General features: G+C 41.1%; 2 protein-coding genes across 2 annotated transcripts in view; both read left to right on the top strand.

Moving 5' to 3' along the window:
- Positions 1 to 7,929, top strand: part of si:dkey-225n22.4 (collagen alpha-1(XXI) chain) — a 79,409-nt gene extending 71,480 nt beyond the window's left edge. The window contains exons 26-30 of the mRNA XM_034559929.1: positions 1,118 to 1,264; positions 1,468 to 1,522; positions 5,067 to 5,261; positions 6,922 to 6,999; positions 7,443 to 7,929. Coding sequence (XP_034415820.1) covers positions 1,118 to 1,264; positions 1,468 to 1,522; positions 5,067 to 5,261; positions 6,922 to 6,999; positions 7,443 to 7,630 — 663 coding nt within the window. The 3' untranslated portion in view covers positions 7,631 to 7,929. The remainder of the gene's footprint in view (positions 1 to 1,117; positions 1,265 to 1,467; positions 1,523 to 5,066; positions 5,262 to 6,921; positions 7,000 to 7,442) is intronic.
- An 8,101-nt stretch (positions 7,930 to 16,030) lies between these two features.
- On the top strand, positions 16,031 to 20,321 carry LOC117749408 (C-C chemokine receptor type 3-like). Its single transcript, XM_034559930.1, has 3 exons — positions 16,031 to 16,143; positions 16,367 to 16,563; positions 17,603 to 20,321. Exons 2-3 carry the CDS (start codon positions 16,388 to 16,390, stop codon positions 18,456 to 18,458), a joined length of 1,032 nt encoding a protein of 343 aa, XP_034415821.1. The 5' UTR covers positions 16,031 to 16,143; positions 16,367 to 16,387; the 3' UTR covers positions 18,459 to 20,321.
- Positions 20,322 to 24,004: the final 3,683 nt, after the last annotated feature.

Raw genomic sequence — 24,004 nt, 5'->3', positions numbered from 1 at the left:
CTGCTATAGAAGACTTCCAGAGCCAATACCTCCAGGCCGGGGGAAATCTGCCCCCCCGGGCAGAACTATACATCACAAAAGCCCTCTTTCCTAGCACTCTTTTCCTAAAGGCGTGTGCGCCTTTAGGAAAAGAGTGCTTTTGTGTCTGCAGAATGGTATATTTATGGAGATATAGCCTCCCTCAGTTGTGCATGTGTGGTAACATTTGTAGGTTATCATCTGATAAAAGTCCACACTGTATTAGTGTGCTATTTGATGATTAACAACAAACTGTGAAAGAGAACACTTTGAAATGCTGTTTATAGATTTCATTGGTATAATTCACCACCCACCCCTTAGTTACTGTTGCTACACTTGTAAAGCTTTCCCTTCTTGCACATCAGATACTTGACATATTTAAGAAAAATATATAATTTTAAAATAATGGCTTTTTCAAAAGAATTCATTGGGAAAGAGACATCTGTGAGTCAGCAGGTCATTTAAAAAAATAAGTAAACACTTGAATATCCCTTCTTTATTTAAAGTTCAAAGTAGACTTGTAAAATGGACAGATGCCCTAAGCCAGAGTTATTTTCGTGCAGCCCCGAGAGGCTGCGAGGCGTGGTTGTGGTAAGAGACTTTGGGGCTGATACCAGAACCCAACTCTATTTATATTTAATCTGTTACTAGTGAATCCACGTGAATTGAACCCGATTGTGTTCTGTGGGTGTTGGTTTACTGAGGTCCTGTGGTGCCTCACCAGCAGTCACATAGGAGTAAAAAGCAAGTGAGTTCATACACCATCATGTTTTTAAAAGATGAATCAGCATCGATCCAGAACACCAGACATGCTAATTGTAACTTACATTGGAGCAACACACTGATCTTTAGCTCTGGGGTTGGGAAGAGTCAAAAAGAAGACACGACCCTCTGAACTCTTTAAATACTGAATTTGTCTTACTACATATACACTTGACACACGTACCTACTCACAGTTATTAAGCAATGTCCGGAAAAATTAGGGGTGGAGATCAATTGATCTTCATGTTTGAGATAACATAATGTAGTCAATAATTACAAAACATGCCTGAATTTAACCTTTTCTTTTGTAACCTTTTGTAATTTTCTCTGTCTTCAGACAGGAATAACGGGTGACTCAGGCCACAGGGGGCCTGAAGGAAAGAAAGGGGACATGGGCCACATGGGTACTGTTGGTCCCAGGGGATTCCCTGGTCAGGACGGGTTGTCGGGCCAACCAGGTCAACCGGGATATCCTGGGAAACCTGTGAGTGAACCTTCTTCTGGCCAAAGAAAAGGCAAATGGGATGAAAGAAAGCAACAGTGATTTCCTGTTTGCCTGGATTGGGGCACTTGTGTTTGGGAGAAGAGGGAGCGTTGGTTTCAGTGTGTGGGCAACGTGAAGTCAGAGAATCAAGCGTTGAGAAGATCCTGTGAATCTGTGAATCAAAGTGTAATTGTGTGTTGCAGGGCAAGCCTCCCTCAGATGAATATCTTCTCAAGCTCTGCACTGATGTTCTCCGTAGTAAGTATTTGTTTGTTTGAAGCCCTGATCTGAAACTCCATCCCAGCACACACCAAATGCTGCTAACAGCTGTCTTAGATGTAGAGTTGCACATTTCACATAATTCCTTTGATGGAGTGGTTATGCACTGGTTCTAATAAATTAGGTTTAAAACAAGATATCTGGTGAACAACTGAAGTAGATATTCTCTCTCTGAAGAGTAGCACAATGTTAACATGGTATTTCCAGTTATTTACCTTACATCCATCCTACAGTCTTTATAGATTTTAGCCTTATTAGAAAGTACGGTTGCAAAGGGGCGGAAAGTTTCCGGTAAATTTCCTCAAAGTTTCCGGAAAGTTTCCACGGGAATTTTGTCTCGGGAATTTTGGGAATAAAAAAAAAAAAAAGTTAAAGTTTCTTTGCGAAAGCATTTAACAGGGAACTTAAATGTAGTTGAGAACAAGACTATGCACGCCGAGCTCAGCTGGTCCCTGAATGCAGCTGGTTGGGAACATTGTCTGACAGAAACATAAACATAAAACGTTCTGTTGTGTTTGAACGTCTTTGTCATCAGTGTTATAGAGATTTAAATTATAGCTCCCAACATATTGAAAAAAATAACTGAACTAGTTTGTTTTTTGGAGCTGTGAACTTAGTTCAACATTTTGAATTATGAACTATGAACTGAAAATGTGTGAACTATGAACTGAACTAGTTCATGTAGAAAGTGAACTTTGCCAACACTGTTTGTCCTATAGCATATTGATTACTTGGTGAACTGAAGCCATGTTCATTTTAATACCAAGTTTGTTTATTTGTATACAGTAGACTAACTTTACAGCAGTGAGGAGGACGTTGATGAGGTCCAGGAAGAAAACATTTAGACCTGAAAGGATTCAGGGAAAAACACTGCTCCCAAAACAATGATGCAAGATGAAATATAAAGCAAGGGATCTTTGTATGTCTGTATGTGCCTGTCTGTGTGTCTGTGTGTGTGTCTGTGTGTGTGTCTGTGTGTCTGTGTGTCTGTGTGTGTCTGTGTGTCTGTGTGTCTGTGTGTGTGTCTGTGTGTCTGTGTGTGTGTCTGTGTGTCTGTGTGTGTGTCTGTCTGTGTGTGTGTGTGTCTGTGTGTCTGTGTGTCTGTGTGTGTGTCTGTGTGTCTGTGTGTGTGTCTGTGTGTCTGTGTGTGTGTCTGTGTGTGTGTGTGTGTGTCTGTGTGTCTGTGTGTGTGTCTGTCTGTGTGTGTGTGTGTCTGTGTGTCTGTGTGTGTGTGTGTGTGTCTGTGTGTCTGTGTGTGTGTCTGTGTGTCTGTCTGTGTGTCTGTGTGTGTGTGTGTCTGTGTGTCTGTCTGTGTGTCTGTCTGTGTGTGTGTCTGTGTGTCTGTGTGTCTGTGTGCCTGTCTGTCTGTTTGCCTGTCTGTGTGTCTGTCTGTGTGTCTATGTGCCTGTCTGTGTGTCTGTCTGTCTGTGTGCCTGTCTGTCTGTGTGTCTGTGTGTCTGTGTGCCTGTCTGTGTATCTGTCTGTATGTCTGTGTGTCTGTGTGTCTGTGTGCCTGTCTGTGTATCTGTCTGTCTGTCTGTCTGTGTGTCTGTCTGTGTGCCTGTCTGTGTGCCTGTCTGTGTGTCTGTCTGTGTGTCTGTGTGTCTGTGTGCCTGTCTGTGTATCTGTCTCTGTGTCTGTCTGTGTGTCTGTCTGTGTGCCTGTCTGTGTGTCTGTCTGTCTGTGTGTCTGTCTGTGTGTCTGTCTGTCTGTGTGCCTGTCTGTCTGTGTGTCTGTGTGTCTGTGTGCCTGTCTGTGTATCTGTCTGTCTGTCTGGGCAGACAGAGTCAAGCATGTTGTCCAGAGCAGCTGCAGCTAACTGACTGCAGTTCCCTTTTGCTGGTCCTTTGATTTACTAATATTACAACTATGCTTTTAACCTCCTTGGAGACAATAAGCGATGAGTGGTTCTCAACAATAATGCAAAAAAAGATCTTACATCCCATCTTCCCATTGATGCAGCTGTTGTGCCGTCCACCTTTGGCTTGGTCTCCAACACAATCCTAAGGGAAATATCTGGCCCCTCAGCTGCTAAATGCTCAACTGTGTTTAACAGTTGTCTGCTATCCTTGTCTGTCTGCTGCTTGGTGCTGGGCAGGCAGTGGACAGTGGGTTTTTAGAGCTTTGTTCTCTTCTTTTGGTTCTTTATATGGAATTCAGAGCACATCTATTGCCTCCGGGCGGCTCCTATTATGACGACAGCTGAGCCGCCAGATGGGCCCAATGTAGAGCGAAGGCCATGAGCCGGCCCGGCTTTGTAAACCAGCATTGAGAGTAAACCAAAACAGTAAAGTTGCAGGCTGTCAAACCAAAACAATTAGCTGAAAGACACCAACACGCTCCATTGAGCCAAAGTGAATTTCTGCTTGCTAAAATATGGTATTTGTTGTCATTTTGTTTAATTAGTAATATATATACAGTATATGTGCATGTATACATATATATATATATATATATATATATATATATACACACACAAGTATTTGATGAATGCATATTTATAGATATATATTTATTTTATTCCAGACTCATGAGTCCATAAAGCAACAAACACAAATACAACAACAATATATAAAATACAATACAATACAATACAGGGACATAGGTACAATTACTGCAGTTAAAAAGTCACTCTGTGTTGGCTCAGTTAAGACTTTTCTAATTACATTTATGAGTCATTTAATCAACATTTAAATTTGTATATAAAATTCCTCAACACAGCATGGAAAGTGGGAACATTACGAGTCACAAACATCTGACTTGCACTTGTCCATCTGGGAAGCTTGAGCAAGATTCTGAAAGCATCATTAAATGCCACCTGAATCGTTTTCATGTTCACTATAACTGCACCACAGGCGGGCTGTTTAGAGGAGTACAGTAGGCTCTGAAGAGAGCAGTTTGAACATCTTCTGTACACATAGGAAATGTACGTGCCAGCATGTTGGCTTGTGCATAAAGTTTGCAACACTGCTGCTGCACATCGTCATCGTCACTGAGATAGATGATGTATGTTGCTCCAGAACTGCTTGTAGCTGTAGTTATGATATAAGATTGCTGCTGTGGATGACAAACATTTGAAGCCCCTCACTTTCCCTAAATTGGCAGAGATGAACTTGATGAAGAAAAATATAGTCCTTTGAGGAAGAAAATCTGACAAAAATGAATTTCCATCCTGATTACATGCATACATGTTCATGTATATGTAATTCCTATCCCTACAGGTAGTTTGTCTAATTTGCAATGATATCATCTAATATATTGACCATTTGATGGGCGTAGCTCTAATTGGAACCTCCTCAATGATGGCCAACATTGATTAAATTCAAGGGAACGAGCCGAAGGAGGATAGATGGGAGGGAGCATATTTAGTTGACTGGAAAGGACCCAATAACTCTGTAGCAAACAGGCTCCTGATTGGCTACAGATTCCAATATCATGGAGTTTTATGTGGTCAGACAGTAGTTTTCACATAATATTTAATATATTACTGGATTAGTCAGCACCTTCTGGCTGTGCCCTGCAGATCAGCTCCCAGCACTGCTCCAGACCTTGGCCCCTCCAGCTATGTGTGAGCCCTGCCAAAGCGTGAAGGGACCTCCGGGAGAGCCAGGAGCACCAGGAACCAAAGGCTCCATGGGTACTACAGGCTACCCTGGCAGGAGGGGCACTCCCGGTTACCCTGGACCTTCTGGAATACAAGGTCCTGCAGGCCTCAAAGGTGATATAGATGGATTTGCTTTAAAGGGATTAATCAACGAGTTATGAAGGGTTTATGTTATCTGTATTCAATGTCTTTAAGCCAGTGGTGTCTGTCCGTCTGTAACGGCAGTCTCTTTACTCTGAAGAAAACAGGATAATAAATAACAACACAACTTCACAGAGGAAAGCGAGGACACAATTTACTGTTGCTTTCATCAACAATTAAAAATCAAAACAGTGTCAATAACTAATAAATTGGATGTGTTGATGTTTACTTCACCCCATAAAACAAGATCATTAAACAAGCGAACATCAGCAAAAATCCATCTCAATGAGCTGTCTTTGATTTATTACCATTTTAAGTGGCTAATCAGGTGAGATTGAAGCCAAACTGAACCACTCTTCTAATGTGTACCATTTCCACTATTGAAGTCAGGAGAACCGGATCTCTTGAGGTATTGAGGCTTGCGAGGAGAGACTGAAAGCTGGACTTGGACACAAGAGGTTTATCTGAAAGTCTGCGTCTCAAGGTGGAGTTTGAAAAAGGACATTTATGGTATCCTGGCCTCTGCTGGATTGATTTTACCCATTTATTAGGACTCTTGCAAGTTCCTAAACTGAGAGATGTATTAAAATAAATCACGGAAGTACCCTTTAAGCCTTTTGATGTGGAGCAACTGGCTGGTTCTTTATGAGCAACTCAGTGAACGGATTCAGTTTGAAATTCTATAGATACACTAACAACATCCTCCTGGCGACTCCGTACCGAGGCTTTATATCAATGCCAACAACTCGGGCAATGGCAATCTTGATTGTCCTCTCTGGCATTCCATAACTTTTGTTAGACTCAAATATCTCAACAGCTACAGCAATTGACATTCATGGTGCCCAGAAGACATATTCCTGCCTCCAGCAGGTCCAAGTTTTTATTTGGTAGACGGATTGGCACACATTTAGTACAGACATGCGTGGTTCCCAGAGGATGAATCTTAAGCACATTAGCGACCACTTGACATTTCATCCAGCACCACCAGAAGGTTGACACTTTCAGTTTCTAGTGAAAAGTCTCTTTCTATTCCATTTAGTACAGGTATTCATCTTCCTCTCGGAAAGAATGGTAAGCACTTTGGAGATGTCAGGACTGTTCCTCCAGCACCATAATCGGGTCGAATTGGTAATCCATCCAATACTTTGGTTTGTGACCAAACATCTGCAAAAACTGACAACATTCCCATCAGCCTCAACTGTACTTTGTATTTACTGCTAATGATTAAATGTTTGGAACCCTTTTACCTGCTTAACATCAACATATTACCTTTGTCAATTTGTCTGAATGCTGACAGCATTTGACAAACAACGTTTCCTAAACCTGCTAAGATTCTGTCTCATGGTTCATAATTGACATACATGTTACCCAAAAATTAAATGAGGTGCTTTAGATAATTAGGTTAAATGAATTCAGGTCGTAAAAAAAAAAAAAAAAATCTATATCAGAATTAGTGAGAAAAATAGCTGTATTTCTACATTGTAATCAGGCCTGCAGCCTCTCCCACAGCACCGGTCCCGACACGGCTGCTTTCGAAGGAACAAAACCGCTAAGTTCCTGCAGCTCTGAATCTGACAGCTCATGTATAGAAATGCTATTTGCTTTTTTAAAAGTAGACATATTATGTCCCCAGGTGACATGGGACTAAGAGGACTCAAAGGCAGCAAAGGAGAAGGTTACCGTGGACCTCCAGGACCACCTGGACAGCCAGGTACGTGAGAAGGTCCATCTATCATATTTTCTGAAATGTCTTCACCCATTAAGCTATTTCAGCAACCTGTTCTGGCATCTGGCTTGTCAGATCTGTACATTTTTCAATAAAATGCATCACGTCTCTTTGTAGCGTTGCATTTTTTGTAAATATGTGTACCCTGTTCGTACTTAATTTTCAATGAGTACTTTTAGTGACAGCTTGGTAGGTGGGGTGAGGGAGATGTGAGAGCAAGTTACAGACAGCGCTGTATTTCTATGGAAGCTATACTAGCTTATTAATTCATGAGTAGATGTAATTTATGATCCACCATGGGCTATTTTTAGTTTGACTAAGATTAGCTAATTCAATGGTACTTTCTTGCCATACATGAGGCAGAAATACTAGTAACAGCTGTCCTTGACCTTATTTTCATCTTCTTTTGTCTTTCCATATCACTACAGGGATTCAGGGACCTCGTGGCTTCGATGGAATTGGCCATCCAGGAAATCAGGGTATTCCTGGAAAACCTGGACCATTAGGACAACCCGGTACATGGGGCCACCCAGGGCTTCCAGGGGTTTGTGATGTGTCCATGTGTTATCAAACCTACAACCTCAGGGAACATTACAGCAAAGGACCCAACGTCTGATAACATAGAAGCATGGGAAGGGCTGCTATGAAACTCCCAAGTGTTTTAAGGAAACAATTTACTGTATCACTGATTTACAGAGTGTGTGACTGTTGATTTCTTCATGACAAAGTGTGTGTGGAGAACAGCTACACTGGAGGCAGAACTAACCTTAGTTGACTTAAAGTAAGCAGGCAGGGCATTTATTCTTGATTATGAAATGTGTGCTTAAAGATGGTCAGCAGGCTAGCCACCCAGCTTACTGAGATACCAGGATAACAGCGCTTTATACAGCGTTTCATCTTGCAAAGGCACCAAAATAGTTGTAACTAAGTTGTGTTGTTTTTTTGTGTGAATAGCATGACAGCAAAATGACATTAAAATGAGCTACCTCCTCTTTTTCCTGAATTACTCTTCATGTTTAAGTGAATGTTGCTGCAGGCTTTGCTAACAAGACAGGATGCTTCCAGGCATCAACCAGCAGTCCCGTCACATTTCAATCCAACATGCATGCACAGAAAACAGATCAACTCAACAAAATGAACAATATTAAATTAATGAAATAAAACAAGTATTAATGCATTTTAAACAACCTGACGACCTTAGACTTTCCTATGTGAGCTCATGGGACAACAACATTGTACCTAATCTCTGATTGAGAGCAAAACTCAAGTAGACCAAGTCTCTTTTAATTCATTAAAATAATATTTTTTCCCTGCTCGGAGTCCATATCCATCAAAAACTGCATATATTATTAACAGAAGTGGATGTGAGTACTCAGACTGTGCTTGAAAGTGCAGTTACCTTGGCTTCACAAACAAGGTTCATATCAACCAATGAGATTATTCCTGTCTTCAGTGCAGATCTTTATTGTGTCGACAAATGACGAGAGAAGTACAGTAATGACGATGGATGGGGATATGTCACAACTAAAGAACAGGACACACATGATTATCTTGTGAAAGGTTAGCTAACAGTTAGATCAGGCAGTTTGGTTAAAGAGGGAAAAAAATATATATACAAAAAAAATCAACTCTTGGTTGAAATCATTCCAACCACAACATTTCTAGTTACTAGTGTGTATGGAGCACCAAGAGTTGTCCTAATCCATCATTGTGACACACTGGTGGTAATAATTCTGTCACTGTCAATTATGTTTGTTTTCTTTGTTTACCAATATTACATAGACTCATGTTGCATTGCTTTTATGTGTGTGTGAATTACAGTGAAGTCTCAAACATTGGTCTTATGCAGGCTTATATTTTGTTTTATATTGTACTAAGTTTCTTCAATTCAAGTAAGTAAGGTCACTTCCACTCTTGTCTCGATAAATTCAGGAGAATTCAATTTGCACAGCATTAAGTCCATCAATACAAAAGTCATGTAATACTCAGCACTCTTTTACAAAAATACAAAAGCATGAGTTAGTTCCAGACACTTTATTTTCGCGGTCTTTAGACCACTGGTAAGTTACCGGCGAGTCGCCATTCCCAATGGTTTATGGGATAAGTAGTTCCTTTACTGTTGAAATAATTATGTTCATCCTCTTGTACCTTTATCACATGAATGTTGTAGTTGGTTCCATGCATGAAACTCTTCATAACATGTTGTTAAGTTCTGTTATGGTTGTGTAACTATACACCTGTAAGTGATGATGAAAAAATTGGGATGATTACTAAGTGTGCGAAACCTCAATTCTCTGCTCGCTATGGACTTTCTATTGTATGAGGACAGTTGACTGAGTCTGTCACTAAGTCGCTCGTCTCTGGCCTGATGCTGTTGTTCTGTGCAGTGTGCTGGCGTATGATTGGTGGATTTGCTTCAAAACTATTTGATTTATAGAACGTTTTTCATTCAGTTCAGCAGCTGTCACTGTATTTTTTGACTGTTATCTATCAATGCTTTTATCTTTATTCTGAGCATTTTTATGTTTACATGGTTAAGCTGGTTGGATCATTTAAAGTCTAGGCTCCATTCTATGGTCCATCTAAAGTAAATCAACTCAGCAAAAGGAATTCCGATGAGCTACATCAGCTATGTAGAGAAACGAGACATCAGTAGAGAACAGGGGCCTGAACTCCGAAGAGGGATGTATTGTTAGCAAGGTAACTCCTGTGGTAGATCACCATGGTAACTGATGCTGAAAAGAACAGGTTATATTCTTGATGAGAAATCAACTTGCATAAAAGTACCACCTACGGACTCTACATACTCTTATTGTATATTCTTGTCATATAGTCGGTTATGTGTGCCTCCCTTGTGCTACTTCGCTTTGGTTACTTTTATTTGTACTGTGGATGATTATGAGATTCAAAAGGAAACCCCGATCTATAAAGTCAAACAGAGCAGTTGTGTCAGATCCAGATTTAGCAACAATAATAATCTACAGGTGTTCCTCCACAAGAATAAGCTGTAAAACAATGTATTGGCAAGGAGCAAGACAAGGTTGGTCTAAATTGTATTTCCACAAAATCAGAATTTTCCCATCACGATTTACAGAAAGTATTGGTTGTTTTATGGGAAATTGCTCTCGACCCAGTTTCCCAAGAAGAGAGACCCAACATTTCACGTATGGTTAGGACTACAACATGTCAAAGGTTTGGAACCCTTCTAAACACCGTGTAGAGTAACAAACGGGTTAGAACTTCCCTCTGGGTTCAGTTGTCAGACTTGTTCGTTAGTCTCTGTATGAAGTCATTCAATTCTTAAAAAGTGAGAAGAATTCAAGTGTGCATTGTGATTCTAGAATGAATAGTTTACTGTTTCTTACTATTGTTGTTTTTGCAGTGCATTTTCTTTCAATTCATCGATGGAAATATGATTTGAATGCATGAAGATATCACAGAACTTTGCTGTATGTTGCCAATTTATGCATTTTGCTAACATCCCTTTCAGTGCCTTCTTTTGCAGCCATTAAGGCATTTAAATCTAAAGTGTTTTTACACATAATAAAAGTCTAAAGCTATAGCCAGCAGCACATAGAGGCTGCATTGTTTCTCACATCAACCAGTACTAAACAGATTGATGATGCATTGATGATTGTGCTATTCCTAGAAATGTTCCCATAGTTTAAAATCCCTAGATACTAGCAGCAAGCAAAGTTGTATTTCTTTGTCATGGGTTCAACCTCACAGAAGCATGCATTCCATGATAATCTCCCATTTATATTTTAGTCAGTTTTTATGGAGAAATGTAAACAGTGACCAAATGGAAATGTCACTAATTTGGAATTTGCACGTTCTCCCTGTGGCAGCATGGGTTCCCTCCGGGTTCTCCGGCTTCCTCCCACAGTCCAAAGACAGGTTCATTGAAAACTCTAAATGTCCTGCAGCTGAATGTGAGGATGAATGGTTGTCTGTCACTATGTGTCAATTGATAACAGCCCTACAATAGTCTGGCAACCTGTCCAGGGTGTACCCTGCTTTGGCCCAACGTCAAATGGTATCAGCTCCAAGTCAGGATACTATTCTATTTATAATCTGTAAAGCTCCATTTCTTCTGCTGAGTTCAGTCACATTTAATGCTGCATTCTGTGCATGATCTGTCATGTCTGAGAACTGACACCTACACACGGGTGTCAGCCTATCAGTAACCATTTTCACTTCACAACAGTCTACGCTGTGTGAAAGCGGATTTTCTATTGCAGATGATTGCAATATTTAGCATTTTGACCTGAGTCTTAATAGGTTCTTCATTTTTTTATTGGAGATTACAGTGGTTAAACAAAACCCACTTCATGAAAAGACACTTCTTTGCATTAAGTTGTTTATCCTTTGTATTTGTAATATATTCATAAAGCAATTGTTTCAAAGCTAACTTCATGTCTAATATCTATCTGTTGGGAAATGCTGTTTTTATACACATTTTGTATTATTTAATACATTAATTTTTTGGTTGTAAAATCATTTTATGTTGAAATAAAACTTCTTTATGTAACACTGACTTTTCACTGATTTCTTGCTAGCAGTTTTTATGAATATCATTGAAGTTTTTTTATAGCTTTATTCAACGGGATCTGTCACAGAAATATACACCGGCCACTTTATTAGGTACACCTTGCTTGTACCGGGTTAGACCCCTTTTTGCCTTCAGAACTGCCTTAATTCTTCGTAGCATAGATTCAACAAGGTTTTGGAAACATTCCTGAGAGATCTGGGTCCATATTGGCATCACGCAGATGCTGCAGATTTGTCAGCTGCACATCCATTGATGGGAATCTCTCGTTCCACTACATATCTCTCTATTGCAGGGGTTCTTAACCTTTTTGACCTCGGGGCCGTTAAAATATTATCCCTGTCGGTTTAACTAATTGATCTCACTCTTGGTTAGATTTGTATTCAATAACTAAATCAAATCCACTTTCTGTTTAACAAGCAACAATATAATACAATGTGATCATCACAGACATGTATTTAGTATCTGTATATAAACCTGCACATACAACAAGATGCCCAACAGGCTAACAATGAATTAAGTAAATCAATACATTCAAAATAAATACATTCAACATAATAAGTTTACAATTAAATGAATTGTAAATACACTTTAAATAAAGTGCAAATGAAAATGAATGAATTTGACTAATGCTTCAGCAGTATATTTTGGCATCACAGAACCAGCAGTTGCTCTTCATATAAATATGGGAGAAGGAGTTTCGCAGCCCTCAGTGAGAGACACAGTACAACTTTAAAGTGCTGTCGGTGGAAACTTCTAGAAGCTGGGATTCCAGATGTGAGGGCAAAGCAACATCATTGTCAGTGAGATCCACAGAAAATGGGTTGAAAATCCACATTTAAGTAGAGAGAGAAGAGGAGATAGGTGCTCAATGTATCCTAAAACATCCCCCAGCAGCCTATAAGCCTATAGCAGCATATCAAGGGGCTGGACCAGGGCAAACCTGATTCAGCCCTAACTATAAGCACTATTAAAGAGGAAAGTCTTAAGTCTATTCTTGAATGAGGTGACTGTGTCTGCCTCCAGGACTGAAAGTGGAAGCTGGTTCCATAAAAGAGGAGCTTGATAACTGAAGGCTCTGGCTCCCATCCTACTTTTTAGGACTCTAGGAACCACAAGTAGCCCCGCATTTAGTGAGCAGCTCTCTAGTGGGGCAATATGGTACTACAAGCTCCTTAAGATATGATGGTGCATCACCAATCAAGGCTTTGTAGGTGAGGAGAAGAATTTTGTCTTTGTATGTATGGGTGGGAAGGGGTCAATAATGATGCGTAGTGTTAAAGCGCTTTGAGTGGTCGGGAGACTAGAAAAACTCTATACAAGTAAAAGTACATTTACTTCGGTACGGCGTCCATTCAGACTTCAACCCTGTTGCATCATGCTTGGTGCCACACCATGGCTGGACTACTGCTAAACCCTCATTCTCTCATGAGCCTTCACCAACATCTCTCTTGTCTGACACAGACAACGAGGAGGTGGAGTTCATGACCTCTGGCTCCTCCCAGCCACCCACTAAAAGGTGCAAGAGGGGTGAGAGCATGATACCCTTTATGAACAAGAAGACTGAGAACGGGGAAGCCAGGGATGCTGCTTCATTGGAACAGAAGGAAAGATTATATGGGCTTTTTGCCAAACTTGAAAAAAAATCAAAAAAATCCAAGGTTAAAAGAAACCTCAATAGATGACGTAGGCAGCAGGTATTCAATATGCATGTCTTTCGATACATCTAAATAAATATGTACAAGAGGGACATGGGTGTTGGGGGTGGCATTATTGTCTTGCTTGTGTAAGGCAAGCACACTGAAGAAGTTAGACAACAGGGCTTTCTTCCAGAAATGGTGTATTTCAACCCAAACCATAATCGGTTCGATCCCCGGCTCCTCCAGTCCATGTCAATGTGTCCTTGGGCAAGATACTGAACCCCAGAATGCCGGGTATGGATGTTTAGATAGTCCTGATGGGCAGGGGGCATCTTGGATGGTAGCCCCTGTCATCAGTGTATGAATGGGTGTGAATTGGTGAATGATGTCATGTAGTGTTAAAAAGCTTTGAGTGGTCGAAACACTAGAAAAGATCTATACAAGTACAGTCCATTTAAAATCTTTTCCTAAACCTCAATTAGGTTTGTTTCCAAATTCTAACTAGATGTTGAGCAGAAGGCTAATGTTTACCATTTGCACATAAAATATGCAGCAAATATTTCCGTTATGCTTTAATGTTATGGTCAATTTTAGGATATGCTGTGATATTTCTTTTCTAAATCAATACCATCATCCTCTTACCATTTGAGTACACAAAATCATGAGCCTCTGCAGTCTTACCCTCCTCCTGTGAGTGACTCCAGGGGTACATCCCAAGTCTCTTAGGGTACTTCCCAAGTCTCTTAGTTGTCATTTCCTCGCTCCTCACTTGAACTGGAAGTTGTTCTGCATCCACCATATTGACGGCCGTCTCAAAGCTCTTATTTCTGCTCTGAGGAGGGAGGAGGGATCTCTGAGGAGCCATGAGCGAGGAAGCACGAGAGCAGGCTTCAGGGAGGGTTTTAACGGCCGACACGCCCCCTCATTGATCATTGGTTATTTGATTGGACGCTGCAGATGATCGGACTGAACTGATTGTTTTCAACATCACTGCAGTTTTATACCGAAGATACCGACAGATCAGATTAAACTCAAGTTTGATATTTGATATGTTTTCTGATTAACCATCTGATTATAAAGTATATGTTCATTGTAGGTTTGAACAACAGAAGCACCACAAACAATGTTCTTTATTTATTAGAAAGGTTTGTCTGCATAATCTGTTATTATCCTTAATTACTTTAATTTTGGATACAATTAAAGTCAGAAAGAGCTTAAGAGACAAAACATCTTTTACATATTTATCGTCATTTCAATTCAGTCACGTGAACACTGGCTCCCTAATCTTAACCAATGAGGTGCTGAGAATTAAAAAATGAGCATTGATGTAATCAAACAAACACAAAATGAACCAAGTGTTTTAGTTTTCAATTGACTACTAGTGGATTAACATGGAAATTAACACGAATAACTGATACCAGGTGTTGCTGACACTGTTGTCTATACTAGCAGCTGTTAGTGATTAGTGAGCGGCGTATCCAGTGACGTTATCAGCCTTATGGAGCAGACGCCTGAAGTCACGGTTTAAGGGTTTGAGGAGGATGATGGACACAATATGGAGAACTTTCCCTTTCTTATTAACCTTTTACTCCCCCAGCATATTTTGTAGGCCTCTGTTCGAAATAACATACCCAAACTGAAAAAGGGTGTATCTCCTCTACCACAAGTGCTATTTGAATAATGTTGGTGTTATAATAAAAGTAAACACTTGCTATGGATCACTAGGCCCAGAAAACGGTGAGCTGATTCAAGGCAAATTACTTATTTTGTTCTGCACAACTATTGTGACATCCACACAGCAACTGTGAATGAGGAGAGAAGCTGGTGGAGTGGGTCCGGATGCCTTTCTAACCAGCCAAATCAAGATTAATTTAGAGGCTGGGACAAGCGAAAGTGGAAGACAAGTTCTGATTACAGGCACAGCCATTCCAAACATCACAGAGATGCCAGAGAAGAGCTTGGGCATGATTTTGATAGCTTTCTAAGGGACTGCTGGGTTCCCAAGGTCACAACCTTTTTATAGTTAGGGCTGGATCAGGTTTGCCCTGGTCCAGCCCCTAGATATGCTGCTATAGGCTTATAGGCTGCTGGGGGATGTTTTAGGATACACTGAGCACCTATCTCATCTTCTCTCTCTCCTTATAGATGAATTTACATCTCTCCATTGCACCTTATTAACTCTGCTTCCTCCCCGGAGTCTTTGTGACTTCACGTCTCATAGGGTCCATTGGACCTGGAGGTGTCTGATGCCTGGTGAACCGGCCTCCCGTGTTGGCCCTGCTGATGCCCCGCCCCCCTTCCTCTCTACCTCCTTCTGTTTCATGGATTGGAGTTCCATTCATACATTGTCATATTCATGTAATGTGTTTATGTAACTCTGTAATGCTGTTCATTCTGTACACATGACATCTATTCATCTGTCCATCCGGGGAGAGGGATCCTCCTCTGTTGCTCTTCTGAAGGTTTCTTCCCTTTTTTCCCTGTCAAAGGTTATTTTTGGGGAGTTTTTCCTGATTCGATGTGAGGTCAAAGGTCAGGGATGTCGTATGTGTACAGATTGTAAAGCCCTCTGAGCCAAATTTGTAATTTGTGATATTGGGCTATATAAAATAAACTGAATTGAATCCAGTAGTCTGTATGATTTGACATTTTAACATGTGATGTACACAGATGCAGCTGCCCTGTCTGCGTAAATTCAGTTTTAGAGTCTCAACTGAATACTCCAGGGAGGAGACCAAGAGGGATTTGGAGGGAGTGTTGATACAGAATGAAATACTTTCAGCAAATCCCTCCCTCTTATACACACTCACACACACAGTTGGGGTACTTCCTTCCCGTATCTGGCTGACTTATCATGGAGTGACTTGAACTCACTGTGAGTCAGACAGCTCTGGCCCTTAGAGTCAAAGAACAAGCAGAATCTTCTCTTCTGGCCAGGTGGTAAGTCAGCTCAGCTTGATCCTCATTCCCTTAAACGTCTGCTTTTATTGACTCTTTCTTGCATGTAAAAAAGCATTATTTTCTAGCTCTGCTTATTTGCATGCCTTCACATGCAGCATGTAATAGCTCTTATACACCTTTTCTAAAAAATGTTATCATTTTTATCTAAATTCATACTGCATTGTACTGTGAATGTTTGAGACTGTACTTTTGTTTCTGACAGATTCTTCTGCCAACTAATGAGATGAAGATGGAACTTTCCACATCTGATTATGACTACAGTAATTACAGCGATGAACCAGTCCCACCGTGTAGTTTGGAGGCCGTCAACTATCTGGGAGCTCAGCTATCTATCCTCTTCTACTTTATGTTTCTCTTCAGTATCTTTGGCAACGGGCTGGTCTTGGTCATCATTCATCGGTGAGTGAACACTTAAGAACGTACTGCAGAAATATTTAAAACAATCCGTCACAAGTAAATGGCAATTTGGTTTTGCCGTTTAAAGCGGTTAGAGGTAGCAAGTGTATGTGTGGCACATTTTGTGATTCACTTTCTAGAATACATACATTTACTCTCCAGTAACCTGTGAATTACATTTCAGTCCTGGTTAATTTAGCAACACCTGTGGTTAATGGTGGTAACAACAAGTGCAGTTTAATGCTGCAGCAAACAGTCCTTTACCTTTTCCTTTCATTTGTTAGAACTACAACAGAAGTTACATGTTTTTAGAACAGCCTGTGATCTAATAGAGCTGGTTACCTTGTTGTCGAGTTGGAGGTGAACCTGAAATGCAGCAAAAAGCCAAAACACTGACGCTAGGTACTACAAGGGTCTAACTCTGCATGCTAATACTCACAGGCAAACGAGCAGTCTACTGTCTGTAGTCTACATCAACACATCTCGAGACTCAAACTTTGGAGTGCGATATGGCTTCTCTCATGATTCAGATATTTTTTTTATCAAATTCAGTAGTTTGACAGGTTTATTTCCTTAAATCCAAAGTCTGCCTCTGATCACTCTGCTGCCTCTCCCCCCATTGCTGGATCACCATGGCAACGAGTGACACATAACTTATGCTGCCTTCACAACATAAGCGTTTTTGCGAGTAGATTCCGCCGGGTGACGCTGTGTTCCAAATGCCAATCAGTGTTGAGATGCTCGGCCCATCATCACTGACAAGACAATTCAATGCTCATCTCATGACATGATCTGCAATACAATACACAAGTTAGAATTACCATATACCAATTCAATACGGTTTGATATAGCACTACTTAATTTCTTCAGATTCAGAGTTTTCTTTAATGTGACTGTATCTTAGACTGTTGTTTAAATATTTTAACACGTATTGGTTGATCTTGATACCCATAAAAGCTACCTAAATTAAGTGTGAAACATGTGTGACCATTAAGCATGTAGTCTTTCTCTCCATCTAAGTGTTGAAATGACAACCTCCTAGGTTTGAAAAGCTGACCACTGTGACCAACATCTTGCTGCTGAACCTGGTGGTGTCCTCCTTGATCTTCATGAGCAGCCTCCCCTTCATGGGAGTCTACTTGCAGCTCTCCTACTGGATCTTCGGCAAGGTCATGTGCAAGATAGTTGGCACCGTCTACTATCTTGGCTTCTACAGCTCTGTCCTCTTTCTAACCCTGTTGACCTTCGACCGACACCTTGCAGTTGTGTACTCCTTGGGCACGTCGAAATTGAGGAGTCGAAGCAATGCTGCAGTCTCCTGCGCCATGGTGTGGCTGGTCAGCGGCCTGGCATGCATCAGGCCAATGATTCTCCACACCACTTTTACATATATGGAGGGCACAACGTACTGTCAGGAGTTTCCTGGTGAAATACCTTTTATTAATGTGGAGCTGCTGAGTAACTTTGGATTTTACCTGCAGCTTATCCTTTTCTTGATCTTTCCTCTTGTTGTTATCACCTACTGTTATGTTCGGATTGCAATCACTGTTATGTCATCCAAGATAAATGCCAAGTTCAAGACGGTCAGGTTAATATTTGTCATTGTCATACTATTTTTTATGTGTTGGACCCCTTACAACATTGTAATGCTGATGCATGATGAAGCCACTACCTGTGAGGGAAAAGAGAAAACAGGTTATGCTCTTGAAGTCACTCGTGTCATGGCCTACACTTACTTTTGCATCAGTCCCATTTTCTACACATTTGTTGGGAAAAAGTTCCAGAACTATTGCAGACAGTTGCTGGTGAAACATTTCCCAGGGTTAAAGAATGATATTTCTGTCAATCAACAGAGCAGAATCAATATGTCTACAAAAATTACACGAAATGAGCTCTAGGAAAGGGAAGCCATTCGTTTCTTAAGGCTGCCATGTGTTCAACAAACCATTAGTTCAAAACATATTGGTACATATCAATATTAATTTCGATTATGTTCCTAATTTCCCCGTTCTTATAGCTCATGTTACTTCTTTATTTGACATCAGGATATATGCTCATACCACCTGTAACAGCCGAAAGACGCAGCAAGTCTCAAACAGATGCATACAGTTTATTTACCCCCCCACCATTCATACAATCAATATATAATAGCTTTTCACATTAGGATTAAATAGTGCAAACGTCTAGTGGAAAAGTGATAATTAATGAAGGTACATGCTGCTCCAAGCTAACCTAAAACATTCCTACAAAGTCTCAAGAAATACCCGACAGATGACCCCTCAATAAAAATAAACAAAAATACTTTCAAATTTGTACAATGAAATAATTCATTGCAGCTCTAATTGGATGACTGGCAAACAAATGGAGCAGAGAAATGTTTTCATCAATTTTATTGCACAACTTGGCCTCACATCATTACTCTTGCTTACTGTTAGTCAAGGATTTTCACCTTTTCTCCTCCTCAAGATACAATGGTTTCTCTTCCAACCCTCTGCACATATTTACCCTACTGCTTTCGCCATGGTCATGACACAATATATTTGGTGCGTGTCAGTGTTCATAGGTTTCATAGTCAGTGCGTGCAGAGATGACTGGGGAACCCTGTTTTAATTCACAACCTATTACCAACACAGCAAATAATATCTTCCACCTTGTGGACAGAACAGGTTTAAGTTGGAAAAATGATATCTAATAACAAAGAACTAAAACCAGTAGCAAATGAACTGCTTATAAAGCGAATGTATATATAAATATAGATCTGCTACAAACAGAAGTAATTTGGAATTTCTGAAATCAAACCAGCATAAGTTAGCGGTCGGTTACACAATGATATGATGTCTTACAAAAACGTTAACTTTTTATGCGCCTTCTTTCAAATTTCCAGAAACAGTAGCAATCAGTATGCCTGGGCCTCAGTTAGGTTTTGTAAAATATTGTGGTTTAGGTTAAAGTAATTAGGTGGCGTTACTTAAGTACAGAAGTTTGTGACAAATAAGTTAATGTTGTCTTCTAGGGTGCATGTGGGTCTCCTGGGTGGAAGTCAGAATGTAAAAGTAAGGAATGGTTAAGTTTATGTAACTTAAAAACTTTGTAGAAAAAAGAGATTGTAGTTCAAATAAAAACAAAAACAATAGGTGTAAAATTACGGGGCTTGCACTCCAGTAAGTGATGCTATTTACGGCCATACAGCACCACAAAAAGGCGCACCCTCGCTCGCACTGAATTTGGTAACTATTGATGTAGTTATTAGGGTTACTGGCCACAGACCTGTATCAAACGTAAAGGTGGATTTAAAGTTCTGCCATTGCTATGTGGTAGCCTCCTCAAAAATACAGATAAACAATGTGGAGGAATGTAAATGGTTAGCTTGAGCTTATAGTGTTTTCTCCTCCAAGCTTCCATTGCCAGTCAAGAGTTAAGAAAGTAAATTAATGCAACTATCCATACACAGTGTGCTTATCCACAATAATGAATCAAGTGTGCATGCGCGTTCATTGTTTTCCACTCGACCTTGAACCTGCAAATAACTGCTTGTGACTATATTTATTCAGATTTTGTCCACGTTTTAATCAAATGTTGTTTCTTATAATATTTTTGTTTGTGTGTTATGTTTATAATCAATCATGCCATTTGTCAAACTGCTAAATGACTGATGTTCTGTGAGTCGCACCTTTCATAGTTGGTTGTTTTTTCTTTGAGTTTGCTCTTGCATTTGTGTAAATCTACGCTGTTTGATTAAATCAAACCTTTGCAACAGTGGACTACATGTTTCTGTTTTTTGCATCCATTTAACTTGTTTCTTAAGAACACTCATTCTAGTCAGGTGGCGCTCCGTAGTGCAGGAGTAGTCGGGAGTATAGTTCGACATGGCCAACCTAGCCAGCATCAAACTAAAGCCAAATGAGGAAGCCATGGTGTACCTGAAGCGAGCAGCTGACACCTGGGAACCAGCTACAGGCACCAGACATGACAGGGACCAGACCTACCTGAACATGTGGAAGGCTGCTGTGATAGCAGGTCTCCCGGACAAGTTGAGTCGTGAGATGGAACGTACGGTGGGCATAAAAAATTACCTTTGAAGTGTGGAAGGAACACATCACACACCACATCGCTCAGTACCATGAGGATGAAGAGGAAGAAAAGGCAACCAAAGAAAAGTTGTCAATGAGACTGCTGAAGCTACAGCTAGCAGAAAAATGGGGCATAGTTTGGTTAATCAGTTCCGCCAGGGTTTTTTATTGGTTTGGCAGAATGATCTGTTTATCATTGTGTCGTTGTTTTCTGATGTTGGCTGGGTGGTCCTGAGACCAACCGCCAATCCCGCAGCATTATCAGGTAGAGGGGCGGGACCTAACTGTCATTTTAAGGGGGACAGCAACAGCTGTTGCCCCACGGGGTGAGTTACCATGAGCACATCCGGTCTGGCCATGGCTGACTACTAGTTACCCACGGGGCTGCCTTTGTGGTCTACAGGTAAAGACCAGTTGTTGTTGTTGCTATACAATGTGATTGTTATATTGACACACAATGTGACACGGTTGCTAATCACTATTAGCATTAGCCTGCAATGTTTAGCTCTTCATGTAAACTAGCCAGGAATCCGCATATGGACTTTAAGTGACTTATGTGACGCAGGAGACGCTCGCTTGTGTCGGAGAGAGACGAACGGGAAGCTCTCGTGGATCACGACGGAGAGCTGTTTCCCGTGTCTGCTGCCCAGACTGTCGCTGCTGTTTCAGCGAGTTCCTTTATGTTCTACCGGACCACCATCCACCCGCTTTTCTTCACCTTCCCCTCCTAACACTCCCTGGTTGTGAGTACCTAACAAACTCTGCACATGCCTTTTTGTTTGATGCTTGTGTGGACAAGTGAAACGGCTACTACAGTTTTAGGCCTCCGCGATCCCCAGCAACGACTCAGGCCTGCAACAGGGGTTTTGTTAGGGTGTGTGCCAGTGTGGGTGTGTGAGGGTGGGTTTGCTCTATGTATTCATATATATTTGTTCACCTATGGCTGCTAATCTGATTATTATATTCATTCTTATCTTATTCTTTCAAAACTATACCCAGGACCCCGCCCATAGTACTAAGTTATATCATTTATATCATCTTGCATAGCTACATGGGACGGGTGTTACATAAATGGAGGCACTGCTGGGAGTTAATTCAAGTTATCAGACAAAGCACGTAATAACTTTTAGGCATAGTGGACAATTAATAGCAAACCCGTGAAGTACACTAGTAGATTTATCAAGTTGCAAGTTTGACGAGCCAAACGCGTAGTCCCTCAGCGCTTGATTTAGTTAACTGGTGCAGGGGAGAGGGAGTAGATGTAGAACATGCTCTGTTAATTCATGGAGTGCCGTAAAAACATTACAGTAGATGTTATAGAAGAAACAGCAGAGACAATCAAAGCCTTAGGCAAAGTCTGAGTAAGGGGAAAAATGTTTCACTCTCAACATCAATCACTAATGGTGTTGTGCGAGTTCCGCCAAGTCATTGACCTCACCACAATCCCCTCAGAATTGACGCCAATAATGGGTGGAAGGGTATGGAACACAGTGCACGCTATAGGAGACGACGAAGACCTTGATGACACTAAGGACTTCACAGAGAAGTTACTCACACTTCTTCTTCAAGAGTGAAAAAACATGGATGATATTCAGAGATTATGCAGTCCCAACATACCGGGGAACAGCAGCCCTGAGTCTATTATTCGTGCAGTTGGCGATGTATGGGGCAGAACCAATAGACCGCCAGACCGTAATGCTTATAGAGGACTTACTCTGGCGTCACTCCTACGCCTGGAGGCGAAGAATGCCTAGACAGTTGGTTGGAGCAGGCCAAATTCATGGTAAATGAAGGTGAATGTTCTGTGAAGGAAAAACGAAGAAGAAGACTTTAGAGTCTCAAAGGCCCGGCCTAAGAGATCATTCAGGCTGTGCGTATGACTGAACCTGATGCTAGCCCCATGGAGTATATCCATGCCATAGAGCAGTGGTCCCCAACCCCCGGGCCGCGGACCGGTACCGGTAATTTCGGTTTTATTTATTATCAGAGTATGAACGATCTTTTATTTTGAAAAACCTTTTATTTTGAAAAATGACCGGATTCGCTCGTTTGCATCCCGGTTACTTGTGAGCCCAATTTTAACCCACAAGCTAGCAAAATGAGTAAGAAACAGACGTCTTTGGATATTTTTTTTGCGAAAGGGAAAAGGTCTAGTGAACAGACAGAAGAAGAGCCTACGAGTTAAAAGAAAAAGAAAACTTTTACCAGACAATACCAGGAGACCTACTTAAAATATGGGTTTATCGCGGCAGGTGATTCCCATATTCCAAGCCCGCTCTGCATAATATGCGGCGACCGGCGTGCTAATGAGGCAATGAAGCCTTCAAAACTGCTTCGCCACTTGGAGACCAGGCACCCTGGATTAAAAGACAAGCCCCTGGAGTATTTTGAAAGAAAAAAACAGGAACACGAAGGACAGAAGAAATTACTGAGGGCCACCACATCAGTAAATGCGAATGCACTTAGAGCGTCATACTTAGTGGCTAACCGTATTGCTAAGGCTAAAAAGCCATTCACTATTGGTGAAGAATTGATCTTGCCCTCCACTAAAGACATTTGCCGTGAACTTCTAGGGGAGGCCGCTGTTAAAAAGATAGCACAGGTGCCTCTGTCAGCTAGTACCGTGACTCGGCGCATTGAGGAAATAGCCGAAGACATTGAGACACAATTGTTGGAGAGGATTAATACATCACCGTGGTACGCCCTCCAGGCTGATGAATCTACAGATGTTGACAACAAGGCAATACTACTTGTTTATGTGCGATATCTTTATCAGGAGGATGTGCATGAGGACATGTTATGTGCACTATCGTTGCCAACCAACACCACAGCCGCAGAACTGTTCAAGTCGCTGGATGGTTATATATCAGGAAAACTGAAATGGTCCTTTTGTATCGGCATATGCACAGACGGAGCTGCTGCCATGACCGGACGGCTGTCTGGTTTAACTGCTCGGATTAAGGAGGTTGCACCTGAGTGTGAATCTACGCATTGTATCATTCACAGGGTAATGATGGCAAGCCGAAAAATGCTACCGGAATTGAACAGCGTATTGACTGACGTCGTTAAAGTTATTAACCATGTCAAAGCACATGCCCTTAACTCGCGCCTGTTTGAGCAGCTTTGTGAGGAGATGGACGCAGAGCACAGATGCCTTCTCTTATACACAGAAATAAGATGGTTATCCAGAGGGAAATCTATGGCCAGAGTTTTTGAATAAAGAGAGCCGCTGCAAAGATTTCTCTCAGAAAAGAAGTCACCGCTAGCAGCACATTTCAGTGACGAGGAATGGGTCGCAAAACTGGCTTACCTGTGCGATATATTCAACCTGCTCAATGAACTCAATCTGTCACTTCAAGGAAAAATGACAACTG

The sequence above is a fragment of the Cyclopterus lumpus genome, chromosome 20, assembly GCF_009769545.1.
Source record: "Cyclopterus lumpus isolate fCycLum1 chromosome 20, fCycLum1.pri, whole genome shotgun sequence".
Classification (NCBI taxonomy): Eukaryota; Metazoa; Chordata; class Actinopteri; order Perciformes; family Cyclopteridae; genus Cyclopterus; species Cyclopterus lumpus.
The sequence above is the reverse complement of the archived record's forward strand: the minus strand, read 5'-3'. Positions and strand labels throughout refer to the sequence as shown.

Bases quoted from the DNA above. Each gene is read 5' to 3' on its own strand.
- LOC117749408 (XM_034559930.1), top strand. From the start codon at position 16,388: ATGAAGATGGAACTTTCCACATCTGATTATGACTACAGTAATTACAGC. The intron at 16,564-17,602 runs GTGAGTGAACAC...ACAACCTCCTAG, and splicing joins GTCTTGGTCATCATTCATCG to GTTTGAAAAGCTGACCACTG.